This window comes from Lissotriton vulgaris, chromosome 5 (genome assembly GCF_964263255.1).
Source record: "Lissotriton vulgaris chromosome 5, aLisVul1.2, whole genome shotgun sequence".
NCBI lineage: Eukaryota > Metazoa > Chordata > Amphibia > Caudata > Salamandridae > Lissotriton > Lissotriton vulgaris.
Window position 1 is genome coordinate 882,353,973 of NC_141693.1, and position 12,712 is coordinate 882,366,684.

General features: G+C 47.6%; 1 protein-coding gene across 2 annotated transcripts in view; it reads left to right on the forward strand.

The window, feature by feature from the left end:
• Positions 1-12,712, forward strand: part of TNKS2 (tankyrase 2) — a 691,336-nt gene that overhangs the window by 143,836 nt on the left and 534,788 nt on the right. For both annotated transcript variants that reach the window (XM_086922459.1, XM_086922461.1), the window contains exon 12: positions 11,254-11,425. In XM_086922459.1, coding sequence (XP_086778585.1) covers positions 11,254-11,425 — 172 coding nt within the window. The remainder of the gene's footprint in view (positions 1-11,253; positions 11,426-12,712) is intronic.

The following is a 12,712-nucleotide window of genomic DNA, read 5'->3' on the forward strand; positions in this document are numbered from 1 at the left end:
CCTGTTTCAACGCATTTTTTACAACGCACTACTTTTACAACGCATCCATTACAACGCGGATACTGTTACAACTCATGTTTTTAAAACGCATTTTTTTACAACGCAGGTACCCTTACAACGCATACCATTACAACGTAAGTATTGGTAAGTATATGGTTATATTTTAAATGTTATATGTTTGGGGTTAAGGGGTATTTTTAGGGGTTAGGGTCAGTTTTGGGTTTTAGGGTAAAGGGGTATTTTTAGGGTTCAGGGTCAGTTTTGGGTTTTAGGGTAAAGGGGTATTTTTAGGGTTCAGGGTCAGTTTTGGGTTTTTGGGTAAAGGGGTATTTTTAGGGTTCAGGGTCAGTTTTGGGTTTTAGGGTAAAGGGGTATTTTTAGGGTTCAGGGTCAGTTTTGGGTTTTAGGGTAAAGGGGTATTTTTAGGGTTCAGGGTCAGTTTTGGGTTTTTGGGTAAAGGGGTATTTTTAGGGTTCAGGGTCAGTTTTGGGTTTTAGGGTAAAGGGGTATTTTTAGGGTTCAGGGTCAGTTTTGGGTTTTAGGGTAAAGGGGTATTTTTAGGGTTCAGGGTCAGTTTTGGGTTTTTGGGTAAAGGGGTATTTTTAGGGTTCAGGGTCAGTTTTGGGTTTTTGGGTAAAGGGGTATTTTTAGGGTTCAGGGTCAGTTATGGGTTTTAGGGTAAAGGGGTATTTTTAGGGTTCAGGGTCAGTTTTGGGTTTTTGGGTAAAGGGGTATTTTTAGGGTTCAGGGTCAGTTTTGGGTTTTTGGGGTACAGGGTAAAAATAAATTAAATTTAATTATAATTTAAATTATTTATTAGCAAATTAAATTAAATTACTTTGCATTATTTTTGGGGTTGTGGGTCAGTTTTGAGTTTTTGGGGTACAGGGTAAAAATAAAGTAACATTAATTTAAATTAAAATTAATTTACGGAAATTAAATTATTTAAAATTACATTATATTATACTTTTAAAATTAAGTTACTATTATATTATTCTAATTAATATATACTTACCAATACTTACGTTGTAATGGTCCGCGTTGTAAAGGTACCTGCGTTGTAAAAAAATGCGTTGTAAATACATGCGTTGTTACATGACCCGCGTTGTAAAAACTGCGTTGTAACAGTATGCGGAGTAATAGTCCGCGTTGTTACATCATACATCCATGGCAGTAACCAGGGATTAGGGTGGAGGAAATAATGTGCTGATCCCTCAACAAACTTCCAGTCTTATGATTAGGGTTGCCAGCTCATTATTTTGATGTCACAGATGGTATACAAATAAGCAGTATTTTCAGCACTTGTTTGTGCATACTTTGAACAGCAAATATAAATAGAAAGAACTTTTAATTGTTTTTTAGAGCTGCCTGAATGATCCATGACTAATAATAAAAGGGAACAAAGACAGAAAAGTCACATTACAAATTAATACATACTTCTTATTTATAACCATGTTAAGCAATTTGAGGGCTGTTTAAACAACACATGACTGGCTTGAATTTTGTGCAAAATTACACCTGCCTGTGTAATTTTAAAAGAAACTTTCAGGGACGTTTTAGGGATTTTGGGGGCCCTGGGCCAAATGTATTTTGGGGACCAGCTTTGATTTTATGATCCAGTCTCAGCTCTTTCATGCCTTCTTTGGTCAAATACTAAATGTGTGTACATCTAATATTCAGGGATAGTGATGTGTGCTTTCAGTATGTAATACAACAGCAGTTCACTAATATTACTGCAAATAATCTGTCACACACTCCCATTTCTCATATGTGAGGCCCTGTATTGAGCTAAAATAAACTTTTTATATGGATGTTGCATGCCGCATAAACACATTTTGTCTGCAAAATGTCTGTAATAGACTCTTACACATTATAAATGAATAATAGAAAAACGCTATGTACAACATTTTCGTTTAAAAATTATTCAAGGTAATGAGGGCAAGATTCTGTAGAACAGAGCTGGCTCTATCAAACCCCCTACCCCACCACCCCCCACACTCCCACCCCCTTTGAAAGGCTGGGGCCCTGGGCCAGAGCCCACTTTGCCCATGCCTTAAAACTTCTCTGGAAACTTTGTCTCCTTTCTGTGTTGAGCTAATTCTCCCAGGAGGGGGTTAATTCATAGAGCTGACATGCTTCAGTAGCAGTGGGAGGCAAAGAGTCTCCTCTGCTAAAACTGAAAGCGTGTCTTTTTATTTGTTTGCTTTCGGTTTTAGCAGAGGAGACTCCTTGCCTCCAGCTGCAGCTGAAGCATGTCAGTTCTATGAATTAACCCCCTCCTGGGAGAGTTAACAAGACAAAAGAACGGGCACATAGTGCCCCATCGATGTCCCCTCACTCCCCCCTCCAAACATACTGGAGTTCTCCAAGAAGACTTGCGATAGACGCAGGGAACAAAGGTAAGATTAGAGTGGAGTGCACGCCTCCCCTGGGATGGTGTTGCGCCCTCCCAGGGGGGCGTGCCCCACAGATTGAAGAACTGTGCCCTAGGACATGTTCTACCTTTCACTTACAATGCACCCTGCCCATGGGGGTACCTTGGGCCTAACAGTAAAGACTAAACTGAGGTGCACTCACTAGTATTACCCAGTGTAATCTATGAGTCAACCTGATAGTCTTAAGGGTGCTGCACTACTGTATTGTACTGGCTATACAATAAGAAAACAAGAGAAAGATGCAGATGGCAATCTGCATGTAGTGCGCACTGTTCCTATGGAAACTGATTTCCAATATATCAACAATATAAATCGCACAACACAACTTTAACTCAAATGCAATTAGCCAATTTTTTGTGACAAATTTTCTTCAAAGATCATCCTATTTACATATATAGTACACAAAATGCAAATGTCATTCTCTTTTTCAGGGAAAAGAATATGTAACATCAAATATAACAAAAAAAATTCAATGATATTTCACAATTTTCATGTATTGGAACATTAATACATTATCTCAACATTCCCAGAGCCCAATGCATTTCGGGAAATATTCTTCCCTTTATCAGGGGCAGTATCCTAAAACACAAAATGAGCAAACATCACAATTTTATCTAATCAAAAAGAGCAATAAGACACTCTATTTAGGTGAGTCCAAAACGTAATCTCTCCCTGTGTCATAAGCTATGATGTACCCGTGAGTGCAGGGCTATAAAGCATTCATGAAAAGTGGGAAAATTATCATGCACTCAAAGATATCGATCCAAGGGACCCAAAGGAAAATTTTAAGCGGTTTTGCACACCTTCTCACTGGAGTGAAACTGTTGTGTTATATGACTCCCTTTAAAGTGGTGAACCAATACATGCATCTGTTTTTTGAGTGTAAATACCTGTATTCTGGCTTTAGGGAATATTCAAAAACCCGTAGTAAAAATGCCACGTGTCACAAACATGTACTGCAAAGGAAATATTAGTTGCCCATTACTGAATATATAAAGACCACGGGAAAGCTACTGGCTTCAGTAGTCTCCATAGGTGCCACGTTTTGTCATCACTAACCTGCAGTGATGGAATGTAGAAAATGCCTCCTCTATTCTGTGGTTAGGATCATAAATGCTCCTAGTTCTAGCGACAATCCGCCGTCTGTGGAAGATATATTATCTAGCATTACTCTTTTTAACTACCATTCAAACTGCGAATAATTACTGCTTTGATGAAATCTGACCTACCAGTCTTCTTCTAGCGCTCAGGAATCGATACTGTCAAATCCGAAAAAGATCCCCACCTCAAATTCCTAAGAGTTGTAAATAAAATCCTGTTACTGTTCTACTCATGTAATGTGTTTAAAAAACACCTGAATAGTTTTACATGCTGACATACCTCTTAGAATATCAATGTAAGTTTCTCCAAGTATCTTCTTGGTCGTATTCTGCTCGGTCCTAGTATAGATGGTGATTTGGTACCGCGGATGGTTACCATACAGGTATAAAGTAGTCCCATGTACTGAGAGGCGGAGACTGCGCCTCCAAGGGTTATGGGAGATGTAGTCCTCAATATTAACAGACTTCCCAATGTGAAAGAAAAAACCTGGCAACCAATTGTTGCGGTAGGAAACGATAATATTGAAAAAATGACGGACGTCTCTTAGAAGACTGAAAAATAACGTGTATATATAACGTCAATTGACGGTTAAGGAGTCGGAGGTAAACCTAATATAATTGCCAACGAGAGATAACCTCGTAGCGGACTCTGTTGAACTGACAGGTCACTAACACCCTCTCTATGTTATACATGCAGTCTATATAGTTGTTGAACTTTTTAATGCCCAAATGATAAGTACACACTAAAGGAAGATTCTACCTACGAGGTGTCCTTAGATGTATTTATAGTCCTTAATGTGTGCAAAACCTCTTGCATTTTTCCAATGAGAATCAATAAGGTGCTATACTCATAAAGTACCTAGATGCCTGAGTGTAAGCGTCTATATATACTGATACTGTCTTACTGATGTTCGAATGAATTAATTATAGTAATCATTCTTAGGTTACATACATTCCTGATCTTATAGCAACATACCGGTAAACAATGATTAGTCTGCATTGCAATCATGTAGTACATATCTTTGGTTTACTATATTTGTACTAACATCATAGGATTACACAAAAATGTAGTAAACTCAATATAACATGTAATCATCCAGAGAAATGATAAAACTACCAGAAGGTTAACCTTAGGGGCAACTCCATGTAGAAAAGGGAAGGATATGAAAGAGACACATTAGTGATAGATTCCTTACCTTAGAATATCCCCAGGCGTCAGACTGGATCCGGAAGTTTTGCTAGCAGTACCCCTGTACGTCGGTAGGAGGCGTTGTGCAGCTCCGTGTTCGTCGGTGGCATCGTATTTGCTGAGATGACAACACGGAGATTACTTAGGCACCACCCATGCGCACTGACTTCAGTTCTTTCTTTTTCCGCGCCAGTAAGCGCAGATCCGGTTAGAGCACGTACTCTAGTCCCTTTTTAACTATCTTTTTGGGGACTTTGGTCTCTTGTTGGTCTTCTCTGGTGCTTAGGGATGTCCCGTTTTAAGTCCTGTGGGGCCTGCCGTTGCAATATGTCAGGGGCGGACCCCCACAAACACTGTCTCTACTGCCTGGAGTGCGACCACGACTCCCGGTCCTGTCCGGCCATGGCCCGAAGGCCTTGAGGGAGTGGCGCCGGAAGTTGCTTGAAGTCCGGCACTTGTCCCAGCACCGCTCCCGGTCCAGGGGCCGCTCTTGTGAACGCTCGCAGGGCCACCATTACCACTCCTCGGGATCCAATTCTTCACCCTCGGATTCGGGTAAGAGACTACGCAAAAAGAAGTAGAAGCGTTGTCGCTCTCCGACGTCCCCCTGTCGGTCCTCGGAAGCAGACGAGGGGGGCAGGGGCTCCGCCCTGTGGCTCCTTTGGAGCCTGGGAGTCCCGTGGCCTACCCGCCTTACCTGGGTCCGTCAACGACTCTTGCACAGGTGCAAGAGTTTCTTGCTGCCATGGACCGCCATTTTAGGCCTCGGGCTCCCGCCGGTGCGCCTTTGTGCCCCGCGGTCCATGTCCGGATCCTGCTGGGCCCTCGACACCACCACCACCACCACCAGCGGCTCCGGCCCCGGCACTGCAGGATCCTGCGCCGTCTGCTCCGGCCCCAGCGCCAAGAGGTCCTACCCTGCCGGCTCTGGCCCCAGCGCCGCCCTCAGCTCCGCCTGTGGCGCCGCAGTGGATGCCGTTGGTTCCGCCTCTGCCCCGGTTCCCGGACGCTTTTGTCCCCCCCTGGGATCCGAATTGGGACATGCCGCTGGTTCGGCCCCGGCCGGCGCCGTTCCTGGCGCAGTTTCCAACGCCGTTCCTGGCACCGTTCCCGAGGCCATGTGTTCCTCCCCCCGGTCCCTGCCCCGCTGCCTCTTATACCGTGGTGCTCCGTCGGTCAGCTGAGGTCCTTAACCATGATCTCCCTACGGTGGCCCAGAAAACTAATCTTCTCACTGAAGTGCTCCGTCAGCGTCCACTTCATCCGAGCTGCTGCTGCCGTTTAATGACGCCTTCACTGATGTCTTGTTGGGCCCTTGGTCGCGGCCGGCCACAGGGGCGCCTGTGGATAAGAACGTCGCCAGGCGTCATCGCCAGGCGCCGGGTGATCCTGCCTTTCTGACCACTCATCCTACACCCGAGAGCCTGATCATTCAAGCTTCGACGTCCCAGAGTGCCTTTCTCATTGCGCCGCCGGATAAGGACTCTAAGAAGCTGGAGCAGTTCGCAAGCAGTTGTCTCATCGGCCAGCCTGGGGCTGTGTTCGGTGAACACCTCATGTCTATTGTACCACTATTCCCACGTGGTGTAGGATACCGTTGCTGAGGTGTTGCCCCAGTGTCCTGAAGAGGTCCAGACTGTGCTGTCCTAGGCTGTGGCCGAAGGTAAGGACGCGGCTAAATTCGCCATTCGTTGTGCTTTCTCGGTAGGGCGATTTCCACGATTGTGGCACTTCGTCACCATGCCTGGTTGAGGTCTACCGGGTTCTCCCCGGATGTCCAGAGCTCGCTCATGGACATGCCCTTTGATGGCACTCGCCTGTCTGGTGATAAGGCCGACAGTGCGCTGGAGGGCTTTAAGGACTCTAGAGCTACTGCCAAGTCCTTGGACCTTTCCGCCACGCACCCGGCCACGTCTACTTTTCACTCCTTTCATGGCCAGGGAAGGGGCGCCCCTGCCCACTCGTTCAATCAAAAGCCTGCGCAGAACCAAACTCAGCGTGGCTGTGGGCGTGGAGCCGCTGTGGCAGCTCCGCGTGCCAGCGTGAGGGCCAGTCTACCTCCGCCCCACGACATCTGCCTTGTAGCCTTCCTAGTCTGAGCTTTGGGGCGCACCCCATGCCAGTGGGTGGCAGGATTCGTCATCATCTTCCCCATTGGCGTTCTCTCACTTCCGACAGGTGGGTGCTGCAACTCATCCGGAGAGGTTACTCCCTCCCCTTCGAGTCTACCAACCCGGCCATGCCACCTCTCAGTTCCACCTCATGTCAGGGGATCACTTTGTAAATGTAAATGTAAATGTATAGGCATTTATATAGCGCACTACTTACCCGGAGGGTCCCAAGGCGCTTCGACCGCTGCGAAACCCTTCCTGGCTTCCCTGAGAGATGGTCCCTTAATGGGTATCTCCAGGGTGAGACCAGGCATCCCCAGCGGTCTGGTGGGGCCGTTAGTGAAGATGAGGCACGCTAATGCCCAGAGTTGCCGAGTGTGATCGCTGATTAGAGTGGGCACCGAGGCGAGAGAATTATCGAGTCCGCTGACCCTGGTCCAGAAACCTGCCGCGCCGGGAATCGAACCCTGGTCCCGGGCCGTCCTCTGCTCTCGGGTCTGCCGCCTCTAACCAGTGAGCCACACTACTTCACTCTGCGCTTCTCCAGCAGGAAGTCATGGCTCTCTTGGCCACCGGGGCCATCAAGCGCATTCCTGGGCCAGAAGTAGGGCATGGTTGTTATTCCCACTACTATCTGATCCCAAAGAAGGACAAGGGGGGCTTGCGCCCCATCTTGGACCTCAGGAACGTCAGTCGCTTCCTCCGGAAGGAGAAGTTCAAGATGTTGACTCTGGCCTAGGTCTTTGCTGCCCTCGACCCTGAAGACTGTATGTGAGCGTTGGACCTGCAGGACGCCTATTTTCACATCCTGTCCTGCCAGCCCACCAATGTTACCTGCAGTTTCGGTAGGCCAGGAGCTTTTTCAATTTGCCGTGCTCCCCTTCGGCCTTACCAGCGCCCTTCGGGTGTTCACGAAAGTGATGGCGGTGGTCGCAGCTCATCTGCACAGGTCAGGGGTGTCAGTCTTGCCCTACCTTGACGACTGGTTGTTGAAGGCGGGCTTGCCCCAGGCAATTGCCACCCACCTCCAGACTACGGCCGACCTCCTGCTTTTGTTGGGATTCTCCATCAACGTGCCGAAGTTGCACCTGAGTCCCTCTCAAAAGCTCCCTTTCATCGGAGCGGTTCTGGATTCAACACGGTTTTGGGTTTATCCTCCCGAGCAGCGAGTCCGGGATATTCAGGCTATGATTCCGATCATTCGGCCTCTATCCCGGGTTTCAGTCCAGATGACCCTCCGGCTCCTGGGCCTGATTGCCTCCTGCATCCTGCTAGTGCAACATGCCAGATGGCACATGCGGACTCTGCAGTGGGACCTGAAGATCCAGTGGGCGCAGCATCAGGGCAACCTGTCCGATCACGTCCAGATCTCGGAGGGCACTGCACGACAATTGCAGTTGTGGCTCACGAATCGCGATTGGGTCAATGGCAGATCCCTCTCCCTTCCCCATCTGGAGCACACAGTGGTGAGGGATGCTTCCCTCCTGGGATGGGGTGGCCACTTAGGGGAGGCGGAGATCAGAGGCCTCTGGTCTCCGGCGGAGTCCCGACTCCATATCAACCTTTTGGAGCTTCGTGCGATCCGACTTGCATTGAAGGCATTCCTTCCTTCTGTCTCGGGAAGTGTGGTGCAGGTGTTCACGGACAACACCACTGCCATGTGGTACTGCAACAAACAGGGCGGGATCGGGTCCTGGACCCTATGCCAGGAGGCGCTGCGCCTCTGGACATGGCTGGAACATCAAGGCATTTCCTTGGTGGTTCAACACCTGGCAGGTTCTCTGAACACCAGGGCGGACAAACTTAGCCGCCTGTGCTTGATGGATCACGAATGGCGTCTGAACTCGGACGTGGCGCAAGGTCTCTTTCTGCAGTTGGGAGAGCCTTGGTTAGATCTATTCGCCACCGAAGAGAACGCGCAATGTCATCTGTTGTGTGTTGGAATTTTCAAGGCCGCACTCGCTTAGCTAAGCTTTTCGTCACGAGTGGAGTTGCGGTCTATTACACGACTTGTCGCCTATACCACTTCTGCCCAGAGTGCTGAAGAAGATTTGGCGCGACCGAGCCCAAGTCATTCTTGTGGCTCTGGATTGGGCAGGAATGTACTGGTATCCTGAGCTACTCAGCATGGCGATCGATCCCCCGATCCGACTGCCTCTTCGGTAGGATCTTCTGTCGAAGCAGCAGGGGACGGTCCTCTACCCGAACCTGTCCAGCCTTCACCTCCATGCGTAGAGATTGAGCGGCGACAGTTGAAAGCTTTCAATCTTCCTCCCAAAGTCTGTGATGTCATTCTGGCAGCCAGGCATCCCTCCACAAAAACGGTATACGCCTGCAGGTGGAACAAGTTTGTGGTATGGTGCACAGCTAAGTCTGTGGATTCCCTTTCTGCCCCTCTTTCCGAAGTCCTTCTGTTCCTTCTTTCTTTGGCCCAGCAGGGCTCTGCTCTGGGCACTAACAAAGGTTATCTTTTGGCCATCTCCGCCTTTCTACTGCTTCCAGATCAACCCTCTCTTTTTAGGTCCCCGGTTGTTAACCGTTTTCTGAAAGGCCTTACGCACACGTTTCCTCCTGTGCCGTTCATCGTGCCTCAATGGGGATTAAACCTTGTCGTGACATATCTGATGTGCGCTCCCTTAGAGCCCCTTCATAACTGTCCTTTGCGTCTTCTTACTCTCAAAATGGCTTTCTTGGTAGCGATCACCTCTGCCACAAGAGTGAGTGAGCTCCAGGCCCTTTCTTACAAACCTCCTTTCCTTTCTGTTCATCCGGACAAGGTGGTTTTAAGGAACCGTCCTTCTTTCTTGCCAAAGGTTGTCACGCCCTTCCACATCGGGCAGACCATCACTTTGCCCACCTTCTTTCCGCATCCTTCCAAAGAGGAAGAGAGGCTCCACCGTCTGGATCCAAAACGTGCGCTCTCCTTCTGCCTGAGCTGCACACAACAGTTCCGGGTAAATGACCAGCTTTTTGTTGGCTATGTGGGCGCTAAAAAAGGTTGGGCTGTGCACAAATGGACCATCTCTTGGTGGGTCGTCATCTGCATCCAGGCCTGTTACTCGTTGGCTAAGAAGGAGCCTCTTGTGGGACTGCGTGCCCATTCCACCAGGGCAACTGCAGCAATTACTGCCTTGGGACGCGGCGTTCCCTTGCAGGACATTTGTCAGGCAGCTACATGGGCCTCGCGGCACACTTTTTACCAAGCATTACTGCCTTGACAGTCAAGTACGGAGAGAGCGCTTTTTTGGCCGTTATGTTCTCCGTAACTTTCTGGTGTAATCTTATTCGCAGACCCACCACCGGGGTTGGTATTGCTGGAGTATCTATTCTAAGGTAAGGAATATATCACTAAGGTGTCTCTTTCAGATGCACAAGTTACTACTTGTGTAACAATATATCTGTAAGAGACATTAGTTAGTGATAGATTCCTTACCGCCCCAACCATCCTTCCTGTTCTGCTAACTGATTACTAGGGTTAAGGACATCCCTTTAAGGGCCTTAGTTTCATGGCACCAGTGGTCAGTTTCTTGCATGGCTCTGCGTTCCTGGCGAGGAAAGTCGTGTACAGAACTGACGTCAGCGCGCATGGGTGGTGCCTAAGTAGTCTCCGTGACGTCATCTCTGCCCATACGACGCCAGCAAAGGACGCGGAGCTGCACGACGCCACCTACTGACGCGCAGGCGTACTGCTAGCAAAACTTTCCGGATCCCGTCTGACGCCTGGGGATATTCTAAGGTAAGGAATCTATCACTAACTAATGTCTCTTACAGATATATTGTTACACAAGTAGTAACTTGTGCTTTAGGGACTTGCAAGTGTGTGCACTTGCCAAGTCGACTTAGCAGCCCCAGGCTGCACACAGGCTCTGCAATGGCAGGCCTGGTTACACTTTACAGGCTGTTTGTGTGGGTGGCACAATCCAGTGCTGCAGCCCACTAACAGCATTTGATTTATAGGCCCTGGCACTTGCAGTGTACTTTACTAGGGACTGACATATAAATCAAATAAGCCAATCATGTAAATACCATTCCATTATACATTTTACAACAGGAGCACTTGCACTTTACCACGGATCAGCAGTGAGGAAGTTCGCAGAATCATTACACCAGCAAAAACAGAGTCAAAACCGGGAGGTCAGAAAGCAAAAACTCAGGGGAAACGCGCCAAAAGTTGCCAAGTCTAGCAGTGAATTTGATTATTTTATAAATAACTAAACACTGCAGTAATTATTTTGGGGGAGGGTAATTGAGCACTTTAAAAGCACCTGCTACTTATTGATCTGATTCTTGTTCCACTACAAAGGTTCAACTCTTTTATGTATAACCCTGACACAGGTACATTCATATGTAGAGTTTGCCATTGAATCCAGTATTGCATTCATCATCATTATGTTAAGTTCTTGTCAATTTTGTTTCAGGTCAATGCACTGGACAGTCTTGGACAGACACCGTTACACAGAGCTGCACTTTCTGGCCATCTTCAGATCTGCCGATTGCTATTCAATGCTGGTGCTGATCCATCTATAGTATCACTGCAAGGCTTGACTCCTCTGCAAATGGGGGATGCAAGAGTACATCAAATACTGCAAGGTATTTTACTCTCCAAGTGTCATGGTTTACAATAGAAATAGTCCCTTTATATATTTCCTGACTCATAGAAGTGTTTTATAAGGACAAAAATAGTACATTAAAATACGGTTTTAGATCATTCTTTTATTTTAGATGCGCCAAACGAAAACTTTGTATGTCCTATTGTTTCACTCTTTCCTTCCCATTACTTTTTCTTATGCTCTTTATACAGAAAATAATTTCTGGTCCTACCCCTGTAAAATCTGCAATCTGCCATAATTGATGTCCTTGCTTTCCTTAGAGAGGATGTGTTGTGCAACTTGAGATTTCTTTGTGCTATGAGACTGAGCACGGGCAGAGGTGTAAGGAGAAGACCTGTATATAGGCCTTCACATTATTGTGCTTCCTTTTCAGTTTGACTTCATCCTTTGGGGACATGACAGCCTGCATGCATTTCCTTTGTTTCTTGGTCTAAACCTATGGCTGTCTGTTGTGCTGGAGGAATATCTACATCCCTTTCTCTACTAACCAGTTTCCCCCACTGGGTCTAAACCCACCCACTCTTCCCTTTCATGGGAATTTACCTCGCAACCAGGAAACCTTCGCTGACACTCGCTGGGCCCGGTATACAAAAATACTTGGCTTGTTTGGTCCTGGGTGTTTTCTACCTACATACATAACAGAAAGGTGTGTTCGAGGCATATGAGCTGAAGATTGCACACCTTAGCATTAAACCGCCACCTGGTGTTGGGCTCGGATGATTGCAGGTTGTTGTTGTCTTGGGAGAAGTCTTTGTAGTCATGAGATAGGTGACTCCTCCCTTGGACAATACTGCGCATGGGCATCGACTCCATCCTTAGATTGTTTTTTTCCGCCACTGGGTTCGGATGAAAGTTTCTCTGCTCCGGCCAGAAAAAGACTTTTCAGCAACTTCGAAGCGCAAAACTTCCACAAACTTCAAGAAACTACCTTCGACATCGAAGACAAGGCTTTTCGACGACATAACTTCCATTCCAGTCATCGAAGTGGGACGTTCCGCCTATCAACACCGTGCGGCCTACACCACATGGAAAGAACTCTGTTCAAGAAATGCCCGAAATTTCAAGCAAAATTCCCACATAGTGATCACCACGAGGTCTGCAACCTCTGTCTATCGCCGGAACACGACGAGACGACCTGCACAGCTTGTGCGTCCTTCCGATCGAAGAAAACCATCCGGGATCGGAGGGCCTGTCGACACGAGATGAGATCAGCCCCAGCACCGTAGGATATCTTCGACGAAGAGGTTCCCCTCATTCCCGAAGAAGA